General features: G+C 37.6%; 3 protein-coding genes and 1 long non-coding RNA gene across 6 annotated transcripts; 2 read left to right on the top strand and 2 right to left on the bottom strand.

Annotated features, from left to right (window-relative positions):
- Positions 1-321: 321 nt before the first annotated feature.
- LOC105251239 lies at positions 322-6366 on the bottom strand. Its single transcript, XM_011257868.3, has 5 exons — positions 5946-6366; positions 5068-5138; positions 3848-4855; positions 3393-3722; positions 322-3244 (listed from the first exon to the last, which is right to left on the bottom strand). Exons 1-5 carry the CDS (start codon positions 6346-6348, stop codon positions 668-670), a joined length of 4389 nt encoding a protein of 1462 aa, XP_011256170.2. The 5' UTR covers positions 6349-6366; the 3' UTR covers positions 322-667.
- A 132-nt stretch (positions 6367-6498) lies between these two features.
- LOC105251238 (protein SET) lies at positions 6499-10118 on the top strand. Of its 2 annotated transcripts, none has more exons than XM_011257867.3 (6): positions 6499-6667; positions 7192-7625; positions 8078-8267; positions 8420-8616; positions 8744-9005; positions 9089-10118. In XM_011257867.3, the coding sequence occupies exons 2-6, from the start codon at positions 7371-7373 to the stop codon at positions 9106-9108; spliced, it is 924 nt and encodes a 307-aa protein (XP_011256169.1). In that variant the 5' UTR covers positions 6499-6667; positions 7192-7370; the 3' UTR covers positions 9109-10118. The 2 variants fall into 2 exon arrangements, with proteins under 2 accessions (XP_011256169.1, XP_011256168.1); XM_011257866.3 differs by having other exon boundaries at positions 8411-8616.
- Positions 10119-11792: 1674 nt separating this feature from the next.
- On the bottom strand, positions 11793-12770 carry LOC112637381. 2 transcript variants are annotated; one of them, XR_003122524.1, is made up of 4 exons: positions 12741-12770; positions 12430-12633; positions 12259-12323; positions 11793-12167 (listed from the first exon to the last, which is right to left on the bottom strand). It is a non-coding gene; the product is annotated as an uncharacterized LOC112637381 (long non-coding RNA). The 2 variants fall into 2 exon arrangements; XR_003122525.1 differs by lacking the exon at positions 12259-12323.
- On the top strand, positions 12459-24436 carry LOC105251236 (fibrillin-1). The gene is made up of 20 exons (XM_025406983.1): positions 12459-12649; positions 12961-13437; positions 15263-15565; positions 15690-16109; positions 16374-16521; positions 16791-17014; positions 17422-17580; positions 17692-17844; positions 17951-18088; positions 18645-18954; positions 19032-19198; positions 19331-19710; positions 19795-20375; positions 20487-20572; positions 21186-21526; positions 21656-22095; positions 22165-22492; positions 22754-23006; positions 23443-23572; positions 23768-24436. Exons 2-20 carry the CDS (start codon positions 13356-13358, stop codon positions 24174-24176), a joined length of 5052 nt encoding a protein of 1683 aa, XP_025262768.1. The 5' UTR covers positions 12459-12649; positions 12961-13355; the 3' UTR covers positions 24177-24436.
- The last annotated feature ends 120 nt before the right edge of the window (positions 24437-24556 follow it).

Genomic DNA, 24556 nt, shown 5'->3' with positions numbered 1-24556 from the left:
AAATATCTTTTATCTTTAATTCTCTCAGAGCGGGTGGTATGTGTATATGGAACGTCCAGAGTTTTCTCGTAACAAAATAATTTTTGCAATCCTGCATCAGAGAATGCGTGTATGTGTACATGTATGCGTACGTGTATATGTGTAAATGTATACGTGTACTTTTCAAAGAATAACTACTTTTTCGTAAAGTTCTCCCGTTTGAGACTAAGGCGATGTATATGTCTGTATGTGTCTGTGTGTGTTTAAATGCACGAATATATGCATATATATATATATATATATATATATATATATATATATATATATATATATATATGCATGGATAATCGCGGGAAAAAGGAGGAAAGTAGCAAATTCTCTCAATCGGTAAAGGTCTTATCTCGTCTTTGGATTGAAACACGGATCTTTACTTTGGTAAAAGTACGGTTCCCGTGATATACCTGATATAATAGTTTCTTCTCTGTTTCTCGTCTCTCTCTCTTTCTCTCTCTCTCGTCTCTCGCTCCAATTGCAAAGCTCGCACATTTAGCCGCACCGGGTGAGAAATCGTTTAGGCTTCGCACTGGCAGTCGATTCGAAACATCGATTCCGTTCCGCCGCGTGCAAGATTCGCGCTCCTAACGAGCGGATTGTACTATAATCGTCGAGAATAATTGTAGTAACCTTTTCACGTATTTGACACAACAGTGTTTTCCGGCAAGTCTGTCGTCGTCGTGATCGCGCTCGCTGTCACCGTCGTCACGTTTACCACCGTGCTCGACTCGGCGGTTTGCGCGGTCGAATACTTTTCTACTACATACATTTTCTTCGGTTCTTTATGCTCGATGGACGAGCTGGACTTCCTCTTGTGTTTTGAGCTCGAAGAATGGGAATGATGCAACGTCACAAGTGGGAATGACTCGACTCTGTCTTTGCTGATGTTACTGCTGCCAGACGATCTCTTCTCTCCGTGTCTGTGACTACAATGATGGCTACAATGGCATTTTCTCCTCTTCTCCTGTGATTTCTTCTCGTCATCCTTTGAGCTTGATCGTTCGGATTTTCCGGCGACTGGATAATTGTGCGACAGCTCGGGAACGGTCGCAGCATCATCCTTGCCAGTGTCGTCGCATGTTTTAGAGTCGGATTTTATCTGGGGACTTCGATGGTGATGTCGATCGTGCTTTCGTTCCCGCCTCTCGTGATCTCTTTTCTTCTTGTGTCTTCGTTCCCTGTAATCTTTTTCGTCCCTGCACTTACATTTTGATTTCGAATGCGCCTGCGACTCGGACGATTTCGGTGAATTTTCATCACTACTGCCATTCCTACCGTTACTGTGTCTTTCGTTTTCGGAGACGTTAGACGGAGACGTGAAGGTCATAATGCAAGGATACGAGGAGATACTAGTTGTTGTTGTTGTTGTTGTTGTTGTTGTTGTTGTTGTCGGCATCGTCGCCGTCGCCGTCGCCGTCATCGTCGTCGTCGTCGTTGTCGTCGTCGTCATTGCCGTTGTCGTTGTTGTCTTTTTCGTTGAATTTTCGTCACATGTGTTGTCACCAGCGGTCGCAAAGTCGACGACTTTCTCACTTTTCGCTCTTTCCTTCGCTTCGTCCTCCGCCATCTCGATCAGCGCCTTAACAGCGTTCTCGGTTGCGCATTCCATTTTCGATTTAAACGCCAATACAGTCTCCATTTCTAACAGATGACAGTATCTTTCTAGTTTTGTAACATCTTCCAAGTCTTTGGACCATTGTTTGACGATTTCAAAGCTCTCCTTATGAATCTTTTCTAATACTTCTTTCGCTGCCTCCGAAACTTCAGCACGCAGCGATTGACAAACCTCATTAACATCGGTCTTTGACTTGTAAATGGCTATTTCCAACGCCCTATCTACCACTTCGGTGGCATACGTTTTGGCAAGGATTTGTCGTTGCTTTAGTATCTCCTCCTCGATAACGGTTGGTTCTCCGGTTCCAGAAGCATCCTCCAACGGAGATAATCCACTCAATCGTTTCTTAGCATCCTTCAAGGAAGACGAGCTATCGAATTTCGAAACTGTTCTCGTTTCACTAGAAATAGTTTCTTTACTTGATATGCTCTTACTGCTGGATCTTTCATGGTGACTGCAACGATGATCTAGCTTGTGACCACTGCTATCATATTTTTTCTTCTTACAAGGATGACAATTATCAGAACTGCTGTTACTGCTGTGCGTGTGGTGACTGCTAGATTTATCGCTACTACGACGACGATCCTTATGCTTTTTCTCTGATCTCTTCTCGTCCCTCTTGTCACTATTCTGTTTCTGCTCATTGGTTTCGCTCTTAGATGACTTAGTGCTGCTGAATGGATCCGATGTTGCATTGTCGTTATCATCTTCTTTATTCTTTTGTTTAAGAGACGAGTGTTTGGAGTGATGCCGACTCTTGCGATGTTTCCCATGTTGATCGGATTTCTTCAAATTACCTTGATATTCGGCCGCCCTCTCTTTTGCCTTCTCCAGAGGATCGATCGACAATTTATGCTCCAAACGCTGGCGATTCGTGTTCTCCTTTTGTTCGTCGCCTATGCTAACAGCTTCCAGAGGCTTCTTCTCCTTGATGCGATGAGCAGACTCATTTATCACACGGCTGTGCCTAATGCTTGAACTATGCTGCGATTCTGGGTAATACTGTTTCAATCTGACATGCCAAGCGATGCTCGAAACGGCCGAGACTGTCCTAAATTGATGAATGATATTGCGCGGTAGAAAATATATATCATTATCGTAAAGATTTATCTTGGCATAACGGACACCCTGCCTGCGTAATTGATTTAGCTTTGCATCCTCTACCCACTGCACGCACTGCGATATTGGTGGCTCGTGTAAATCTAACTGCAGCTTTTCCACGAGTTCAGTAAAATCGCCAGCATAAAAAGCCACAACGTCCTTCGTGATCCTATTATATTCGGATGTCTGGCCACCGTGGACGGCCTTTAACACGCCGACTGCCGCCGTTGTCATCCTATCCAAACCATGGCCAACATGATCGGCATGTGCTTTCGTACGATCTTCGAACATGTACTCTCGTGCTTCACTCAGCCGCGGAAGATATTGCAGATTTCTTAGTTCGTTGATACCCGTTCTGCGTCGTTTGTACGGGCTCTTGTTTATGTCGGCCGTTGGTACCAATTGCTCACCTGGTCGAATCCATAAGATAGGTCCATCGTTCGATTCTTGTGGTGTATCCATCTTTACGACGGACAAAGGTCCCCAAGGTATCGTCTATAATACAGATTAACAAATAAGTATAACAAATAAATAAATAAATAAATAAATAAATAAATATATATATATATATATATATATATATATATATATATATATTCATTAATGTGTGTCTTTGCAAATATGTTTGTGTATTGTAATTTACCATTTTTAAAAACGGGTTTTCTTCCAATTTCTGCAGTAGATCCGGAAAATATCCGCCGACCTCCTCGTGAACAGTACCCACGAGACTTATTTGATGCAATGGTCCATATCTAATGGTACCATTGCTATAAGCTTTACAGACTTGCTCTTTGTATTGAGCCATTGTAGTAGTTTCTATATCACTGCTCCTACCCAATACTCCATTCTTTACAGTTAATGTGGGATAATTATTCGCCATATAATCCAAAAGATCGGGTAGATATGCAGCTGCATTATGTACTATACCCATAACATGATGAGCATTTCCATTTTCGTCTTCTCCGAAAACCACCTAAAAGAAACATGTAAATAGATTTCATCCATTGTAGTCATCCGCTATAACACAAAATTGTAAATAAGCAAAACATGTCAAACTTTTTTCTTATTTTACTGTAAAACATTGACTTCCATTTATACCTTGAAGTATTCATGCGCCAATTCATCCATTTGTTCGCGCGATAAACTATCAATTTCATCTTGATACATATGGACTACCGTCGCACCGCCATTGGGATAAGTTTCTATGTGAATATATTTCTTGTACTTTAGGCCTTCCAGTAATTCACTTTTCATCAGAGGATTATTAAGCATCTTGTAGTTTTTCGTTTGTAGATTTAACCTCAGGTTCTCATTAGTAGATTTAGAGAAGGAAAGAGAAGGTTTACCACATAATACATGACGATCTCGTTTGCACTGTACACCAATGCTCGCTCTTTTTATCCCTTTGCGTTTTTGACATCGTGAGCAGTGTCGTCTATCTTCTTTCGAACGTTTCTCTCTCGAAGATGAGTAAGTTTTTGAATGTGAACTGGAAGATGAATTGACAGTGGTATCTGTGGATTTCTCTTGAGATGCTGCTGTTGCAACAGCCATTCTATCTGTTACAGTAAGGGAAAAACTATCCTCTAACTGTTCAGATTTAACTTTTTCAAGTTCTTGTAGCGAGTCTGTTAGTTCCTTCTTAATCTCAATAGATTCTATTTTTAATTCTCTATCTGTGATGTATTTTTCATCAACGGTATCCCGCTGTTCACTCGATACCGTTTTCGTGATGTCAACTTGTGAATCATCAAGCTTTCTCGACGGTGATGGGCAAAACGGATATTCGATAGTTTCGTCTGCACACATAGCCACATTGTTAGTACTTTCTTCATTATATTTTGCTGTATCCATGACAGTAGAATTCGCCGACATCATGCTAATAGAGAACGTCGTATCTGGACTATGAGGATGCGGGCTGACAGAAACTCTTGGAGGATAATCAGGACTTCTGGGGCTGCTGATCACTTCACCATTACTCTGTGGACTTTCTCCAAGTTGTGGTGTGTTATTGGAGAAATTTATGCAGCCTTCTAATTTTGCCTTTGTAGATAATGTATGCATGTTTCCAGATAACATGATGTCGTTGTTACATGCAGACTCGGCCTAAGTAGAAAATAATATAAGTAGACGATAATATTGCAATTTTTATGATAATATATAATGTAAAAAATATAAAAATTATTTATCAATGTGTAGAAAACGCCATAACATAGGGATGTAGAAAAATATACACTAATTTAATATAGGAACATATTTAAAATATATTTTATATAAATGGCATATGTATTAGTACATATATATTTATTTATACCTACATGTATAATATGCTGAATCGGTTCTCTGGCAGCTTTTACTACTACATCATTGTTGCAATGATCTGGATTCCCTGTATCAAATATATATCATTCTATTTAATAAAAATATACAAGTGAAACTTGCTAATTATATATTACTTTAGTTTTACATTTATTATGTAAGTCATAAAGAAAAAGAATTCATGCGCATATTTTAAAACATATATCTTTTTTTTTGCTTTTTTTAAAAAAAAGATACTTTCTTTTCAGAAATAAAATAAAATTTAATTACTGTTTCTTAATTAATTGCATAAATGAACAATATTTTTAATGATATTTTATTTTAAAATAAATATAAGAAAAAGCAAATGTATAGTATACATTGTGACAAACAGTTAATATTACGAAAGTGGAGCTATAATTAGTTCGCTCTTATAGTAACTTTATTTAGAACTCTATTTAGAATGGAATTCAATCTCTTATATATTAATACTAATACATCTATTATAAAATATCTCGTTATTTAGATCATTTATGAATTTAAATTGAATATATTTAAAATAAAATATAAAATCACAAATATATACATTTTGCAAATATATACATATATATTATTCAGAGATAATTTCTAGATAATTATATATAGATTTCCAAATTTAACAAATTTATTTTGACAATTATTATATCCTTATTGAATGTACTCTGGATTGATAAAAGTATGTTTATAAAGTAAAGGCATGTTTGTGGTAAACTGCAAGGTAACTCTCGAATAAATGCATTCGAGTATGCATGCACAAACGACACGAAGATACTACTGTTGCCCATTCGAGAAATAATTTCCAAGAACTTGACGCAACGAATGACACGAACAACAACAAACGTCACGGAATGCTAATTACCGTCTGTTTCTTCCGGAAGACGAACGGTGCGGTCCGGGTCGGTCCCCGGATGAGACATGCTGCTCCGTTGGCTGGGCGTCTCGTTATCGTTCGCGACCCGTTCACCCACATCACCCACACCGGACGAGCTCGCCGAGCCCGAGTCCCTCTGTAATGCGTGCCCTTCCGTGTTCGCGTGAAACGGTGGTGACGCTGCAGGGAAACCCGTGGGCGTCCCGGGCGAATTAGGCGCGGGATCGCTCGCGCGACCGGCCGTCCTCTCGACGACGACGCGTTGCCACGTCGTTCCGGGCGTCGTCCCGTCCGTTGCCTCGCTTCCACCTGGGTTCGTCGCTCGGTCACTCGTATTATTTACATCGCATCCTACGTTTGACACGATACCCGCACCGTCCTCGGATGCCATCTTGGTTCCGTGAGCGACATCCCGGACGCGACGATACTACGCCGTCGCGGATTGGCGGACGCGCTTGCCGGCAACGACGCGCGCCGATCGTCATTCGTCCGAGCCGATGTCGCCGAGTGGGGGTCGCGCCAGTAGGCGCGACGCTTCTATCGTGGTACGCGAGACATTTTTATCCGCCGGAATCTTCGATCTCCGAGAACGTACTTTTCCGCCAAACTTTTCGATTGCTACCACGGACACGTTCCAGCTCGCCAAGCGAGGATCCTGCGACAAGATCAAACGCCGAACCCGTCGCAGTCTGTGTTTGAAATTCCATCTCGTACGTATTTTGTCAAATTCACTTGTACACGAGTGCACGTTGGAAAATAACAAAAAAACACGCGACTTTCAATAAAACGATTCGACAAACATGAGCTAGCGAATAATCATCTTCTATATAATTCTTTTATTTTACGCTAAAATGCGATTCTCGATTTAAAATTGTGTCATCGGAGCATAATTTTAAGATATATGTAATTAAAATGGTAAAAATGGACTATTCGATATATTTGATTACACGTTGCAGTTATATGACATGTTTTCGCAAAATTTCTCGAAAGTTATTCGTGAAGGATGTGATCAAAGGCACAAGATAAATAAATAAGATGTGTGCTTGAACTCAATGTAAAGTAAAATTCACTCGTATGCGCGAATGTCTTTTTTCCTCTATAAATTTCTTCTAGTTCTCAATAAATTTTTTCTAGTACTCTAATTTTACATATATATACCCAAGTAAGATCTCGAAAGAAACGACAAAGCGTTAATTCGAAAGATTAATAAATTTTTTATCGACTTGCGATACAGGCTTTACGCGGTGAGAATGGACGAGAGCAGCGAGTTTCCCATCTAGATAACGATACGCGACTCGTGACCGTCAGTCACTTGCGCGCCGCGCACTCGGCATCGTGACGAGAGCGAACGTATTCGGGAAATAAACAGAGTGCGGCGTGTGTAGTGGTGACAAGAGCGCGCGTCCAACGACCATGTCGTCGCCGAATAAGAAGGCCAAAGAGTTGGAGGATCCTGGCTCGGGCGAGGGGGATGCGCGCGATTACGACATCGAGATACAAAAGACCCTCGAGGAGATCGACGGCTGTCAGAATCAAATCGATGGCCTGAACGAGAAAGCCAGCGACGAGATCCTCGAAGTCGAGAAGAAATATAACAAGCTGCGCAAGCCCTACTTCCAGAAGCGTAACGACATCATCAAGAGGATACCCAACTTTTGGGTCACCGCTGTATCCTTTTCGGACGACGCGTCCGTGAGTCCGATGAGACCGAGACGTCGTTTTGACGTTTCCCTCGACGATGCCGGCGTCCGCCGGCAATCGCCGCCATCTTGCCTACTTGTATACGTGCATAAGCGTGTATAACCGTATAGCGATTATGCGTTTTATAATCAAATATGCGTTTACATCAATTGTCGGGTTAGCGCTACTCGTCTATCGATTTATAATTTACAACGCGTGTTTCGTTATCGCGTTAACATGCGATGATACATCACGGTACAATTTTTCGAAATCGTATTAATAACGCCAGGCGTACAAATCGGCGCACATGTATCGTTGATTTTTCTAAAGTAGATTGAATAAATCAAATGTATCAATATATAATAAGGCAGCATTTTGTTAATAATTATTAGGTATATTAAATTGATTCGATAATATATTCTTCCTTACAACAAGTTTAGTTTGTAAACAACAAAGAAATAGCAGAAATACTGGAAGAAGACGAAGAAGATGCACTGAGATTCCTAAACAAATTAGAAGTTGAAGAGTTTGAAGATATCAAATCTGGCTATAGAATTAATTTTTACTTTGATGAGAATCCATATTTTGAAAATAATGTTTTAACTAAGGAATTTCACTTAGGATCTTCTGGTGAGCCCATTTCTTGTCAATTTTCTATCATTAATTTATCATTGTATAAAAATTATAAGTATGCAGTGACTTGGAAAAAATATGACAGAACTTACAGTTTAATCGAGTATCATAGTTGCGATGAATCTCCTGCTATTTTGCAGGAGATCCAGCATCTCAAAGTACACTCATTCGTTGGAAAGAGGGTGCGGACTTAACAAAGAGAGCAAAAACCAAAGCACCATTGAAAGGACGCAAAAGGCCACTCAAACACAGATCATTTTTCGATTGGTTCACGGATCATGGAGATCCAAGTTCAGATGAAATAGCTGAACTAATTAAAGATGATATGTGGCCTAATCCATTGCAGGTAAACACTTTTTACTTTAATCATATTATTTATGTTTGTGTATATAGATGATTTATTCATATAGCATTTTTACATTGACTTGAAAAATTGTTTTCAATATTATTTATCGTGATTTCATGGATTTCAGTATTACCTGGCTCCAGATATAGATGTCGAGAATGGTATCGAAGGTGATGGCGAAGAATGTGAAAGCGAAGAAGAGGAGGAAGAGGAGGATGGCGCGGATGATGGCGATGAAGGAGGCGAAGGAGAGGAAGGAGATGATAGTATAGTAGTAGTCGAAGATGATGTTGATGAGGATGATGATGAGGAGGAGGCTGTGAATGATGAAGATGATGGTGTAAATGAAGAGGATGATTTATTGGTAGATGATGAAGTAGATCGCGAAGGTAAAAAATTTGGATATTGTTACACATAATACATTACTATAGTATGTTTAGTATTTTATAGAGTTGATTTAATTGTGTTACAGAGGGCGAAGAACCTGAATAGAATCCGAATCAGACCTCTTACTTCATATTTTACAGTGAAAAGAAAAAAAAATAATGAAATTGTGTGCACCGAATCAATTGAGAGCAGAGAAAGTTTATCGGACTGAAAATATGCCATATGAATAAATCTCAGGACACATTTCTTTTTTTTATAAATATATATATATATATATACATATATAATGAAAATAGGATGGCAGAGAATATTTAGGCGATCTAGACCCTTTCGATTGAGAACCTATGTATAAAAATACAACATTTGTTAAGATATATTGAAAGTGGTTTGAAAGGAAAGGGTCTGGATTAAATTAGATAGGTTCCACTCTTGCATTAAATCTAATCAGAACGTAACAAATTCTTCCTCAGTTATATTCATATGGCCTAGTCGTCGTTCTCTTAAAAAAAAATATGACAGGAAAATCCGCCTGGTTCTTAATATTGCGGATTCACCGATAAGTTAGGATAAAGTAGAACGAGACACTAGGTGGGGAGTTCCATTTAATTGCTTTTTCGTGAAAATTATTTAGATATGACTTCCAGAGCGAGGTGTCGTAAATAGAATTTTTGAGAGTGACAATTGTATCTTCTGCACATAAAGTACTCAAATTTTTACATCACTTACCGTCTTATTATTTTTAAATAAAACAAATATGAAATAAATTTTATCTTTTGCTACGATCTAATTAATTTATATTTTACAAAATCATTGTTGCAAATTTATTCTACAAATGACAGTGTTGTAATATTTTATGGGTAATTCACGATTGTTAGCAATTTATAATCCGTTTATAACACTCTTGCATACTATCACAAGTTTTATCTCATTTTTATTTTATCTGACATTTATATAATTTTATATTTTAATAATGTATATAGTGAAATCTCTGTATCAAAGTTTATAAGTTACAAAGTAAAAATTTACACTATGCTATTACATAGTATATGGTCTTGATAATATCGCATTACAATGTTGTCTCCAATAAACGAAAATACATAGAACTTGTACATTCATATGTGTTACTATCAAATTTTTATTATTCAGCCTATATAATATATAGAATTATTTCGTTATTTGTTATATTAGTCCAAATATGCAGCACTCTTTTACAAACTGATTATAATCATATTTAGTAATAAATATTGCTGCATTAACTTTAATTTCATTGCATTTCAAGCATAATTCTTGATGAAAGATTGCAATGTATGTAAAATCATTTATTTTATTACTTGTGCATTAATGAGAAAATGTACTTTATATCAAATTCCATTCTGAGCATGAATTTTTTGTCGAATTATAATTATTTCAACAATTTTATTATATATATAATGTAAAAATATTTGTTTAATTTTAATAAGCGATTTAATTATTAATAAGTGATAGGCACAATGATATATTTGTCACGCTCAAAAAGGCTTTGATCCTATTTTATCTCATTCACGTTCTTCCGCACTTCGTATCACGATTTACTCATTGTCACATAAAATAAGTGTATTTCGTGGACATTTCTCACATTTGATACATTATGTACTTCTAATGGTGATTTCGTTCTATGAGATTATCGTATGTATGACAGAGATATAAGATCGAAGCGTATAAAGTTGCAGCGATGTTCTCTTTAAATCTCCTATAATCGGCGTTACAATAGGGAAGAAAACATAATCGATGCAACTTTGTCGGCTACCATCACACCTATATCAATTAAACTAACAAATTAAACTCGCGAATCTCATTCATCATCTTGCATTTTTCGAAGCCTAGGGAGAAACAAGTAATTGCTACGTCTCGAATAGAAAACGTTGGTAGTCTCAATTTGATAAGATAAGCTATAATTGTCTAATTTTAGAGCAAAGTACAACAGCGATATTTTTTAATTAAGAATACGCGTTGTTTCACATTCTTCGAATACGAGTTTGTCAGTATTTATTAGATTAATACGTGTTACCCGCTAACACATGTGTGAAAAGAAGGAAATATTGTCAAAATTATATAGAAATAATAAGACCAATATAAGATTCGTATTTTACCATTGGATCCTCTTGTATGTTTATATATTATATCTACTGATTATATATACTATTAATTCGATTGGTTGTAACTTGTATGAAAAAGAGTAGCTCCTTCCAAGGATCGGTGCGTTATAATTCATTTCTTTCTATCGCACATTTTCTTTCACACGCGGAAATACTATCCCGGGAACTGTTTCATCATACGAAAACGATTCTTTTGTCTAACACGAAGGATAAATGTATAAGTGAGGATGAGACGCGAGGGCACGAATGTAAACCTCCTTCATGTCAGACGGACGTGCTAGTGTGTATTACATAATCGTGCAACAAATCAACCGAATAAAGTTGCCAGTTTGAGATACAAACGAGTTTTAATATCGTCCATTAGTAGTATAAATATAGTATATAAATATAATATAGATATAAAAGAGTACGCGTGCGAAATATATTTCATGTTGCGAACGCTATTTAGTTTATATTACCGCAGTAATTACAAAAAGCCCAGCAATCTTGCAATCGAATTTCAAACTTTCTCCGATAATTATAGTATCTTAATTTTTTTTAAAGACTTAAGAGTCTGTAATTCATTGGGTTTTTTTTTTGTATTTTTCATTCGATGGCGTGGGAGCTGCGTCCACAAAACTGTCGGCGCTCGGAAACGCGGAACAGGAAGCGGTCGATCAAATAAACTTTGCTCCGAAACCCCTACGAGCCGCGTTAACCATTCGCCCTTTTTTTCCCTCGTGAATTGTCAAATTGTCCGCTTTTTATGTCGATACGCATCATCATACGCCGTCTTCGTTTGCCTGGCGTTCTATTACAAGCAGACCAAGCACATGCTCGTCATTACGACAAAAAAGTGCCACTTCGGGTTCGAAGACGCGGCTGTGTAATAAGACGCTAACGGCTAACTTCGGGACGTTGCGTGTGCTTCTGGCGATGAAACACGAGATTTTTTTACAATGCGCGACACTCAGCCAGGGTGTTACGCGTGTCACGGTCAACATCAACATTGCCTCGATACGAGTGATACTCTGCGCCCTGAATAAGGATCTATAAAGTGTATAAATTGAGACGATTATACTACAAAAAAAGCAATTATTACAAGTTCATAAATCGATACTTTTGTAACAATATTATTAACCTAGAGTAGAGTCATTACGTATCACTTTTTCTCCTAATAATTTCTCCCGCGATAAAGTGTACATGCTAAAATTTAATAATAAAATTATTTAAGTTAAGAGCGAAAGCTTATATACGATTCTTCGGAGTTAATAGTATAAATATAATATTATTTATAAATAATAGTTCATACATGCAAATTATAAATTTCCCTTTAGAGGTGTCTGGTGGCTTTGAAAATTCGCATGACAAGGAGGCCACTGTTGAGGAAGCTCTTTGGCAAAAAAGGTTCATTGTGCCGCGGCCAATGGAGAAGAGCAAAAGAGCTGCGGAAGAAACCATGAGGACGACGATGTTGATCCAAAAGAGGTGGTGGGGTTACCTCATATTCGCGAGTCTGTTATATATAAGATGTATGTATATTTAAAACTTTGTACTTATTCGTTCTCGTTGAAAGATCAAACTGCGATAAAAGTATTTTGAAATAAATTGATCGCCACGTACTATGTATATTGTGTACTTTTAACAAATTATATTTAAAATATACTTGTCTTTAATAAAATTATAGGTAGGAAATTTTTTTAATTATTAAGTACAATGTAACGAAAATTTCGAAAATGATCGAGCTTGTCTATGTTTATGTTCGAGTCACGCTATTAGTTAACATACATGAAATCCGTATACTGTAAATATATCACGTATGTGTTTGTATTTAACGAGATAGAGAGAAGGAAAAAAAGAAAGAGAGAAAGACGAGAATCTTCCTCGGACCTCGTCTTACTACGCAACGATACTGTAGACGAAGGAGGGAGAATTAAGATGAAGAGTAGAAAGAGAGGCCCCGACCTGCGAGGGAGATGTACAAAGGTGCAGATGACAAAACCAAAGAGCCGGCGAACCAAATGCTTCAATGCAAGCTGAGCGCTCGTTCGAGACGCATCCGGGTGAAACTTTTGTCGAGAGCGACTGCTCACACGTTTTTCTCGAAGAAGTTTCAGCACGAAAAAGAGAAGAGGTCATATCAATTAACGGTCTTTTGGCAAAAAGAAAATCAAATTGTGGTGTTTGATCGACGCGAAAAATTCGCGCGAATAATAGAGCGAAAATCAATGAGCGAAGATGGCAGGATATGTCAATCTTGGTGCATCCTTTATTGTTCTTCTCTTGGTGGTCCACCTAGAGCAGCTGATCCTGCACAAAGGTATTGTTAATCGGATAACAATTGAATTCCCGCAAAAGTTCGCCTGCAAAAATTATTGAAAATTATTATAGAGAAATTTGATCGATTTTCGTAAAGATAATCGCGAAATATTTAAAAAATGCAATTTCTTTTAAGTTAATTTTGACTTTTGTAATATTTCTCATTTTTGACATAGAGATGATTAAAATTTTCTGCATATAGATACTATAATATTATAATTTCGATAAGCATAAAAAATAAAGTTTAATTTTTCAAATAAAATTCCGCTAAAATATAAATTAAAATACTCGTAGAGCAAGTTTTTTAAAAAACTATTAAGTTTAAAAAACTTAAATTTTTGATCGTCTTTTCTATATAGTCACCGAATTATTGTTGCTGATATTTGTGATCGACTAAATTTCATTGCGTCGCGACGATGCTTAATGTATACACAGGCGTGAAGCAAATCATCCTATTAGTTACTTCTCCATTGATCTAGGCTCATTTGTGGACGCAGAATGCTACATGAATCGCTTTCGATATTTCAAAACTACGAGGCAATTCCAAGAATAAAATTTAATCGCGAATATATTATAAAAAGATACAGATAACATTATAGTATATTTAAAGTTTTTTGCTTAATAATATTGATTAAAGATTAGTTATATATATTTGTTTATACATTTAAGAGAGATTAACATGAGTACACACACACACAAATCTAAATTAAAAGAATATTACTCTTCTGGCGACTTTATATATAATTTTAATTTTCTTCCTTATAAAAAATTCAAATTTATGTATATGACATTTAAATGTCACATGTCTACGACATCGTAAAATTCAGTGTTAAGTTCAAACTCCTAGTAGCAGTTTGTGACTATATAATTATATAATATCAAAAAGAATACGCGCGACGCTCATGGTACGTTACTTTCGTCGATTGATATAAATTAATTTTCATATTATATGATAGATTAGACATATTGAAGGACAATTGAAAGCATATATTGAAGAAGCTCTTTAGGCTCTTCATAGAAACTGTTTGCGTGTTAAATTGATATATCTTGCAAGATAAAATACATGATTCGCATCTGTCAGCGAGGAAATGTTGCATGCCGTTTCTCCAAGAAACGAGATTTCGTCGCTGTTATCAATATGCAAAGCATATTTTTTCCACGCTAGTTTTCTTAGATAGATATCAATAGAGTCGCAAGTTTCCTTATACACTTTATGAATGTGCAAAGCATATTTTTTCCATGCTAGTTTTCTTAGATATCAATAATCATAAGTTTTCTTATACAATTCATGATAAAATGTGCAAATATATTTTTTTCTATGCTAGTTTTCTTAGGTAAATATCAATAAAATCATAAGTTTTTTTATTCTTCATGATAGAATTATTATAAAAGAGCACTATATATATATTTACAACAAAATGTTAGGTTCTTCTTCATATTTGAATTTTTATATAGAAATAACGTATAAATAAAAGATACTTTTTTCTAACAGAAAGATGACTAAAGGATCGAGAGAATGATAAGCTTGATAAAAGCTAAATAGAACATTTGACCTAGTTTGCTACGTTGATTCTTCTAGAATTAATTTACATGTAACGATAAAGCAATCGTTGTTTTAAAAAAATCTTACTGTCATGTGTTTCTTTGTCGATTTAATTTAATTTTTATGAGAGACTCGATATAATAATCTCTCGATAAATTTCAATTAAGTTAATTCCTGTAGAAAATATACTAAATTAGAATTAAATTCTCTCAATGGCATACTATTCTTGTCCTCCACGAGCAAATTTACACGCGCCTCGCTTATTCTTTATCGCTCGAAATAGCGGCGGTTGTCGAGGGAAGAATGGAAGCTCAGTTCAAGAAATGTTGCGATCTGGGCACTTCATGGGCCCAGGAGGGCCTTAGATGCGAAAGGTTTACTGGACCTGTGGCCGGAGTGCCGAGGGTAGAGCAGGGTCTCTGCCTGGAAACCGTAGACATCTGTTGCATTCGAGCCTACCACGAGCTGGAATGCAAGAGGGGAAAAGCTGACGCGCGTCAAGGTCTCGCGTGCGTAACAAGCACGAGCACCAAGTCGAGGACATCCGGTGATCATCATCGCGACTGTTGCGAGGGTTGCAAGCTAGGTGATTTTTTTTACTCAATCTCTGTAGTTTTCATACATATACGTTGGGAAATTTAATGAACTTTCCTCGACGGATAAATCACTCGCGTGGATTAATTTTGACGAGTGTCCTGTCAAAATATCAGGTATCCTCACGGGATCTATGGGTCAAGGATGCTCCTTCAAGAGTTTTTCATTTGGTATACCATGGGATCCCGCGTTCTTGGAGTGCTGTCATGAAGCGTCACCGAGTTCGACGACTGATCTTACGAGCGAATCATCGAGCGGAAACACCGAAACTGATCTGGATTTCTCATCATCATCATCATCGTCGCCATCATCCTCGTATTCACCGTCGTCGCCACCATCCTCGTATTCACCGTCGTCGCCATCGTCATCATCGCCATTATCGTCATCATCGTCATTATCGCCATCGTCGCCGTATTCAACATCGCCGTATTCATCATCGTCTTCATCTTTTTCGCCCACATCATCCTTATCCTCACTGTCGGATGAGCCATCTTCTACAGCATCGGAATCCACATCGTATTCAGTACCAACTCCAGGTATATAATTTGTAGAAAAAAATGTTCATCCTACTCTTTATCTTAATTCATTTATAGAATATCTTCTTATATATTCTTCGTCAAATAAAAATTAGATTACTTACAATACTTGAAATAATAAATAATTGACAAATATTTGTTTTCTATAAATAAATGTCAAATCGCGCATGTTTTATGGAGCATATAAAAAGGAATATTGTTCAATGCAGTCGTAACTTTTTCCCCGCAAGCGCGACTTTAAATCGCGCGTCCTGATTTTCACAGAGTTGGATGATATCTGTCGACTCATGAAAGGCATGCTCTGCTCTGACATTTGTGTACCGACGCCTGGCTCGTATTATTGCAAATGCCGCGACGGCTTCACTTTGTTGGAGGACGGAAAGACCTGCAAGCAAGATCTGCCGACTGACAGGTATGCGAAAATAATATAGATCCTCCATACATATATTTTTTATTATAAAATAAATAAAATATATGATGCTATCGATCAAGTATCATTGCAAGATTATTATTCTAGTTAATTAATAGTATCGCAATCTTTACAAAATATTAAAAATCAATTTTATGATATTTCAGTCTTAATAATATTAATATTAATAATATTAATATTAATATTAATATTAATAATAAAAATATTAATATTAATAATAAAAATATTAATGATGAAAATTTTGCTTTGAGATGCAAATCGACTCATCCTTGTGAACAACGATGCACTGACAATGGGATGGCTGTTATATGCAGCTGTAATCCAGGATATGATTTGGCCGATGACGGACGTTCGTGTATTCCAAAGTCCAAGTCTAATGATAATAAGAAACCAAATGTAGACGAAGAGGATAACGAATTGTCACCGTTGTGTCCATCGGGTTATCGTTATAATTCCACTAATCAGGTGTGCGACGGTACGTTTACAATTTAAAAAAGTATAATTTCAGATACAGGTAAGAACAAGTGAACGTATATAAACGTTCAAAATTCATTATTTTATAGTAAAATAGCATAAATAATTATAGAAATGCGTCTCTTTGCCTAATGTCAATGCAATGTTAACGTCGGATTCGTCAATGTTTTATATTTTACGTGCGTCGATTCTATATTTCGCTATATTTTGCTGGAGCACCTGTTATCTCTGTCTTGTATCTTGCTTATGCGAATTGCGATTGAGGGAATGTATATCTCTCTCTCGATTTTTTTTATTCGATGAGATTAATTGTCCTACCTACCTCAATCGTGCTGTAATGTACTTTTTTCCGCAACTGTGCATTCGCATGTGACCCTAACTCTCGATCGACATCGATCCATTCATCAGACGTGGACGAGTGTTTGAAGCGCGACGTCTGTCCCGGTGGTAGATGCCAAAACACTATAGGATCATACGTCTGCATCACAATTACATCCGCCAAAGATGCACCCTACGAATCTTGTCCTCCGGGCTATCAATGGGAGATACGTACAGGTGTATGCATAGGTAGGTATAATTAAAAACGCGTCTTTTACTTCGATAAATCGCGCAAATCACAAATCGATAAACAAACAATCGATATAACATTATACACACTATTTTCATCATTTTTTTCAGATATCGATGAGTGCACCGTCGTATTGAACGCTTGTACCGCCGATAAACCGTTTTGCGTCAACACGCAGGGTAGTTATACATGTCTGGAAATGACCGGGGTGAAATCTTGCCCTGCGGGATTTAAGTTTGATAAATCGTTGCAACAATGCAGAGGTAATATCGCGTAAATTATCATCGGCTATTGAATTCTAATTCATGGATTAATATTAATAATTTTCCACGGAATTTTCTCTCCATTCTCACTCATCTTGTTAATTAGATGTGGACGAGTGCGCGGAAGCTATTCACAGCTGTCTAACAGATGTTGAGCAATGTCGAAACACCGAGGGTGCTTACGAATGCGACATGAAATGCGAGAAAGGATTCACGTACAGTATCGGCTTGGGTACTTGTGTCGGTAAGCGTTCATTTTCTATCGATGATGTTCAGTGAATTCTCTTTGCATGTATGTATGCAACACTATCATCGTTTTTTGACAAAGTAAACTTTTGAGTTTAACTTCCTCCTCCTACTAGGCAGGCATGTAAGCGCATCTCGCGATCTGCATTTTTCTTCATCGACGTTGTAAAAGATCAATCGAACTCGTGAACACAGTATCGTTCGATTAACTTGAAAGTGAGTCTGATTGAATTTGATTCGCATCCACGATGATCTCATTCCGCATGCAACTCTGTCATATCCTCGTATCTTCTTTTCGCATGTGAGTAATGAATTAACTTTTTAAACGCGAATGTGCTTTTGATAATTAGAATGGGATTACGATTAATCAACGATAAAAATTATATAATTGTTAAATTAAACTTCATTTAAAAAATCTAAACTTGCATTTACTTATGATAATACAAAATTTTTTGTTTCATGCTTTTTTTCTCTTCTTGAAACTAAAATGAATCTCTTTAAAAATAAATATGACAATTTGCGATTACATACCTCTTAATTTTCTTTTATTCTAGATATAGATGAGTGCATCGAGTCGAATAATCTTTGTCCCGATCCTAGCACGAAGTGCGTTAATACAGAGGGTGCATATGAATGTGTGAAATCTACTTTATTGAAGAATCTATTTTCACCTCCGCCGTTCGAGAAGAATCTCACGAAGGATTTTGCCGATCACTGGAACGTACCACCGAATTGTTTCCAGGGGTACAAACCAGCAAATGACTCCGAAATGACGACGACGTGCATCGATGTCGATGAATGCAGAGAACAATTACACTTTTGCAAACATGACGAACGTTGCATTAACGAGATCGGTGGTTACAGGTGTGAAAATATCGCGATATTTGTTAATAAAGTAGAAACAAAGAATCTTAATAGTTTATCTTAATAAAAAAAATTAGATGCGTGCCAGTTGAAAATAGCAAGAATACATCTATGGAAAACGACAATCAACACGTTTATAACCAACAACAACAATTATACAAGTCAAAAGGAACAAGCGCTGTGAACAAAGATGAACTTTGCGACTATGGCTACATGTTCGACAAAAAATCTCGTCGCTGCGTTGGTAACTATTTTATTTCGAATAATATCGTTGGATTTTGCGTCATGAAATGAATCAATTTTGTTGAAAATTATAAATTTATTATAAAAAAATAAAAAAAATAAAAAAATAAAATGTAAAAATAATTTATCGCAGATGTTGACGAATGCGCCTATGGGATAGAGTATACGAGATGCAATTTAAACGATCGTTGCATCAATGTACCGGGCAGTTATACATGTTTTCCATCCAGTTGTCCACCGGGTTTCTGGCTGCGCAACATTACCCAATTCTCCCTCTACGAAAAAATAGACTTTTGCGAGGACATAGACGAATGCACGCTCGGCTTGCATAATTGCAACATGTTGACTCATTATTGTCTTAATACGAACGGCTCCTATATTTGCGAAGCATTCGCTACCACTACCACCAGCACCACTACTACTGCTAGGACTACCACGGCCAGTAGCAAAATAATAAGAAGACCGTACATTAATTCACGTTACAACAAAGTACACGTGCTCAGAAGTAGTCCCGTGAGCTATATATGTATTCATCTTGCGAACGTAAACCTCTTAAAATTATCAATTTAATTCATGTTACTCGTATTTATGTTTCAGAGCCAAGATCGTTATTGGACCACAGAACCGTGTAGATTAGGATATAAAAGAGACGCGAGCACGGGCTATTGCGTGGATATAGACGAATGCGCTGTTGGACCAGGATGTCGCGATCACGAAAAATGCATGAATACACCGGGAGGCTACGATTGTTCGCCTCTCTGCAGCGCCGGCTGGTACTTTAGCACGACGACGAAGAGCTGTCAAGACGTGGACGAGTGTCTGTTAGGTCGACACGAGTGTCCTCAGAGTACGCACAGGTGCGTCAACACCAACGGATCTTTCAGTTGCGAATTGATACCGCCTTGTAGCCACGGCTTTAGACGTGCCTTCAACGGCAGCTGTTTGGACATCGACGAATGCTCCGAGAGCCTGCACAACTGCCGGCTTGATCTGCACCAATATTGCATTAATAAAGAAGGCAGCTTTGAATGTTTAACTAGACTGCCCTCTTGCCCGTCCGGATATCAATATTCTTTGGGCTCTCGACAATGCGAGGATATCGATGAGTGCTTGACCGGGCAATATAAATGTGACGCAAAGTTCTCCGAGAGATGTGTCAATCTACCGGGTACATATAGGTACGTGAAATTTCGACTAATTGATTGAAAATGCGTTTTATCGACAAGTAAGAATATAAACATGTATACTTATAAAGAGAAAATTTTTTTTGAAAATATATTATTTTGCAGGTGCGAAAGACCTCCTCCTCGCCAACGTCAACGACCTGCTTGTCCTTCCGGCTTTCGGTATCACACTCGCTTTCGCAAGTGCACAGGTATATATCTAATAGGTTTTTTGTGGAATTATACAATTTATAAATCGTAAAAATGTTAAATATTTGTATCTATTTAATTGTATATATTATTTCTGTTTTCGAACAATTATATTTCTAATTGTATTTTTCAATTGTAACATAATATTATGTAGAATTTGTAAAGCTCCTCTATTAACAACAATTTCAGATATTTCTTATATTTTCAGAACTCATCAGAACAAACTTTCTCAGGTTAACTGATTGCAGCATGTTTCATAAATTTCTTAAGAAATGCATGGGTGAATTATGTTGTCTTTGTTTTAAATATATATATGTATATGCATAATTGAGTATGATAATAATTGTCTGTGCATACATATTATATGACTAATAGAAATATGCTTTATGTTTTACCTTGTTTTACGCTATTTCAATTATTTGTAATTATGCTTTTTATCAGAGCTGTATAACTTGAAAAAATAATAACACTTATTCTGCAAACGAATAAAAATGCTTCATTATTTAATCTTCTTAAAAGAAGATTTAGTCTGATAATATTCCAAATTAAAATTGCCTGTTGTAACAAGTATTTTCAAACTTGAATATCTGATAAGTATTTTGTTTGATATTGTAGACGTGGACGAATGCGCAGAGGGATTAGACACATGCGGTGACGAGATCTGCTACAACCAACCTGGTGGCTACAGCTGTGCGAAGCCACCTGTTCCCGTCACCAGGAAACCATCCACGACAGCGATGCCGGTGCCGGCGAACCAAAAGTGTATGGATGGTACCAAATTCGTGAGAAACCGCGGCTGCGTTGATGTCAATGAGTGCAGAGAGCTCGAAAATGCTTGCAGTAGCAACGAGGAATGCGTCAACACCATGGGCAGCTACATATGTACTTGCAAGCCTGGTTTCAGGCGTGATAATTTCACGCAAGCTTGTGTTGATATCAACGAATGTCAATTGCAAGTAATGATAATTTTAATCGTAAAACAATTTTAAATTTAAATATAGTATATCTGTTTTATCTCGAGGAAGATAAAATAAAGAATCGCGTTATAAGTCTTTCACCGATTCTAATATCTTTGCACTTCGAAGGAAAACGATTGTCTACCGACTCAACGATGTGACAATACAATTGGCAGCTACACATGCGTGCGTTTCTTGCCGTGCGGTACCGGCTATACCTTGAACGCCGCGACCGAGATCTGCGAAGACGATGACGAATGTGCTCTTGGTACTCATGATTGCGGACCTGGTTATCAATGTAGAAATACTTTGGGTTCTTACCGCTGCGATCGTATTCGGCGTATATCGACTCCGCAAGCACGTACATTATCAATAACGACGGCGCGGATGACGGCGACACCGACGACAACGAAGACAACGACAACGCCAAGTGCGACTAGCACGAATTGTCCGCGCGGCTTCGAGCCCGGTTCCAGTGGCAAATGTATGGACATAGACGAATGCCAGAGAACGCCGAATCCTTGTGGCAGATCTATGCAAATGTGCATCAACACTTTGGGATCCTACAGGTACGCGGCGATCGAAAATTATGTCAGTAATTAGAGTAAGAATTAAAAATACAGGAGAAAATTTTACAGATGCGCGTCCAAAGTAATTTGCGCGCCCGGTTATACCTTGGACCCCGTGTCTGGACAATATTGCGTCGATGTGGATGAATGTCGAGAAGGAATACACAAGTGCGGCAAAGGACAGACTTGCGAGAACAAACAGGGAGGGTATCATTGCATCTGTCCGTCTGGTCATGCTCCCGGGCCCAACAATGACTGCGTGGACATCGATGAGTGTAGTATTTACGGTAGCGGAATTTGCGGATTAAATAGTCGTTGTGAGAACACCGTTGGCTCTTACAGATGTTTATGCGACGAAGGCTTTGAAAATGTCGGGGGTGCCGCTGGTGCTTGCCAAGTGAGCTTGTTATCGATATAATAATCTCAATCTTGTCATTATTATTAGATTTTTATATCGAAATAGAAAAATGAAATATGCAATTTGATGACCTCCAGAATACTCACAAGTATAAACTAATTTTCAATCAATAATGTTTTGCGAACAAAGTTCTTTTATATCTCAATTATAAATTACACATTTCAAGAATAAAATTATATGACGCATATACATATGTTATAATATAAAAATTATTTATATAATATTTAATGACATTTGTAGGATATCGACGAGTGTCAGCAAACAGCAGGACTCTGTCAACACATGTGCATTAACTTCTGGGGCAGCTATAAATGCGGATGCGAAGCTGGATTCAGGCTAAATGCCGATAATCGATCCTGCAGCGATATCGACGAATGCACGGAATTTAAGGACGATAATCTCTGCATCGGCATTTGCGAGAATACGCCGGGCAGTTACGCGTGCAAGTGTCCCAACGGATATAGACTCGGCATCGACGGCCGAGCCTGTCAAGGTAGTCTTTTTCCTTTTCATGTAATTTATAAAAATACAGTAAGAAAAAATGTAATGAAGTCTGAAAGATACCGAGGATGAAACATTGTATGGTGGGAAGAAAGGGAAACGGAAGAGCCAAATCGATAATTTGTATAGCAATTATGTGATAATTGGGGAATGAAAAGTGAGAGTCCCCGTTTACATACGAGTCACGGTGTTGTGAACGCGAGCATGCGTTCCACCTACACTTGCTTATCCCGCAGTTAAGTGGAGCGGTGTAATTTGTACTTGACCCGTTTGCGAGGCGAACTGGGGCATCGCTTAGGGTCACCGGCGAACACGAACGCGCTCCTCGCAATCTTCTCAATCTCGCGTAATCACGACATTCATGTCGGCGCGGTCACGATTCCGCCACGTGCCATGACATAGACCTAATTGTCTCTCAACGTTTGCAGATATCGACGAGTGTGCGACTGGTCAGGTCTGCAATGAACCGGATGAGATGTGCCAGAATACGCGCGGTAGCTACCGCTGCAATCGGATAAACTGTCCTTCTGGATATCATCGAGACAACTTGAGGAAAAAGTAATGATTCTTTTATATTGGAAATAATAGAGATTCTTAATTTTTTTAAATTCGAATTTTGGTATCTTTCGATATCGCGATTATTTGCATTTCCTCTCGAATTGATCTCGTATAATGCGAACAATCGATAAATGATTTCCCCAATTATTTGATAAAAATAAAATCGCCCAAGTACCAACCAATTTGCGATTTCAGCCGCTGTGTACGCTCCTCAAGATATTGTCGTGTAAATGACCAGGCTTGTCTTCGGTTACCCTCGCATTATTCCTACAACTTCATTACCTTCGTGAGCATGCTACCCATCCCGCCGACCGGTCGACTGGAGCTATTCACTATGAGAGGAAGTCATCAGCCCGATTCGACGATACAATTCACCATGGCATTGGTAGACGTGCGCGCACCGCCGGGTATCGCGCGTGCCACAGAGTCTTGTTTCTCCCTGAAGAGACCGGCATCATCTCAGGCGGTTCTGGTGATGACACGCAGCATCCCGGGGCCGCAGGAGATTGAACTGGATCTTAGTATGGAGATCTATCACAATACCGTGTTCGTCGGGAGCGCCGTCGCCAAGATCTTCATCTTTGTCTCGCAATACGAATTCTAAGAGGAGATTCTTTGAATATAAACGATTAGTAGGAAGAGTACAGATTAATGAGAAGATATATGAAAGATGTGACCGCGTAGAATAAAATGATATAATCAGTAGTCATTAAATTTTTGATTTCTTATTCTATTATATTTGACAAAAAAAAAATTAAAAGTAACAATTGTATTTCATCAAATTATATCATCTTATACGCGACATTTCTTGGAAGATACGGAATCTCTCTTTTCTAAATTTAAGGATTTTAAAGATTAATTAATGCGCACAGTTTTATCTCTATTAAAAAATATAAAATTTTCTTCCAGGAAATATAACAAATTAACATTTTAAATCATATATATATATATATATATATATATATATATATATATATATATGTA

This window comes from Camponotus floridanus, unplaced genomic scaffold (genome assembly GCF_003227725.1).
Source record: "Camponotus floridanus strain SB8 unplaced genomic scaffold, Cflo_v7.5 scaffold16, whole genome shotgun sequence".
Lineage (NCBI taxonomy): Eukaryota > Metazoa > Arthropoda > Insecta > Hymenoptera > Formicidae > Camponotus > Camponotus floridanus.
This window is presented reverse-complemented; position numbering and strand designations above follow the sequence as displayed.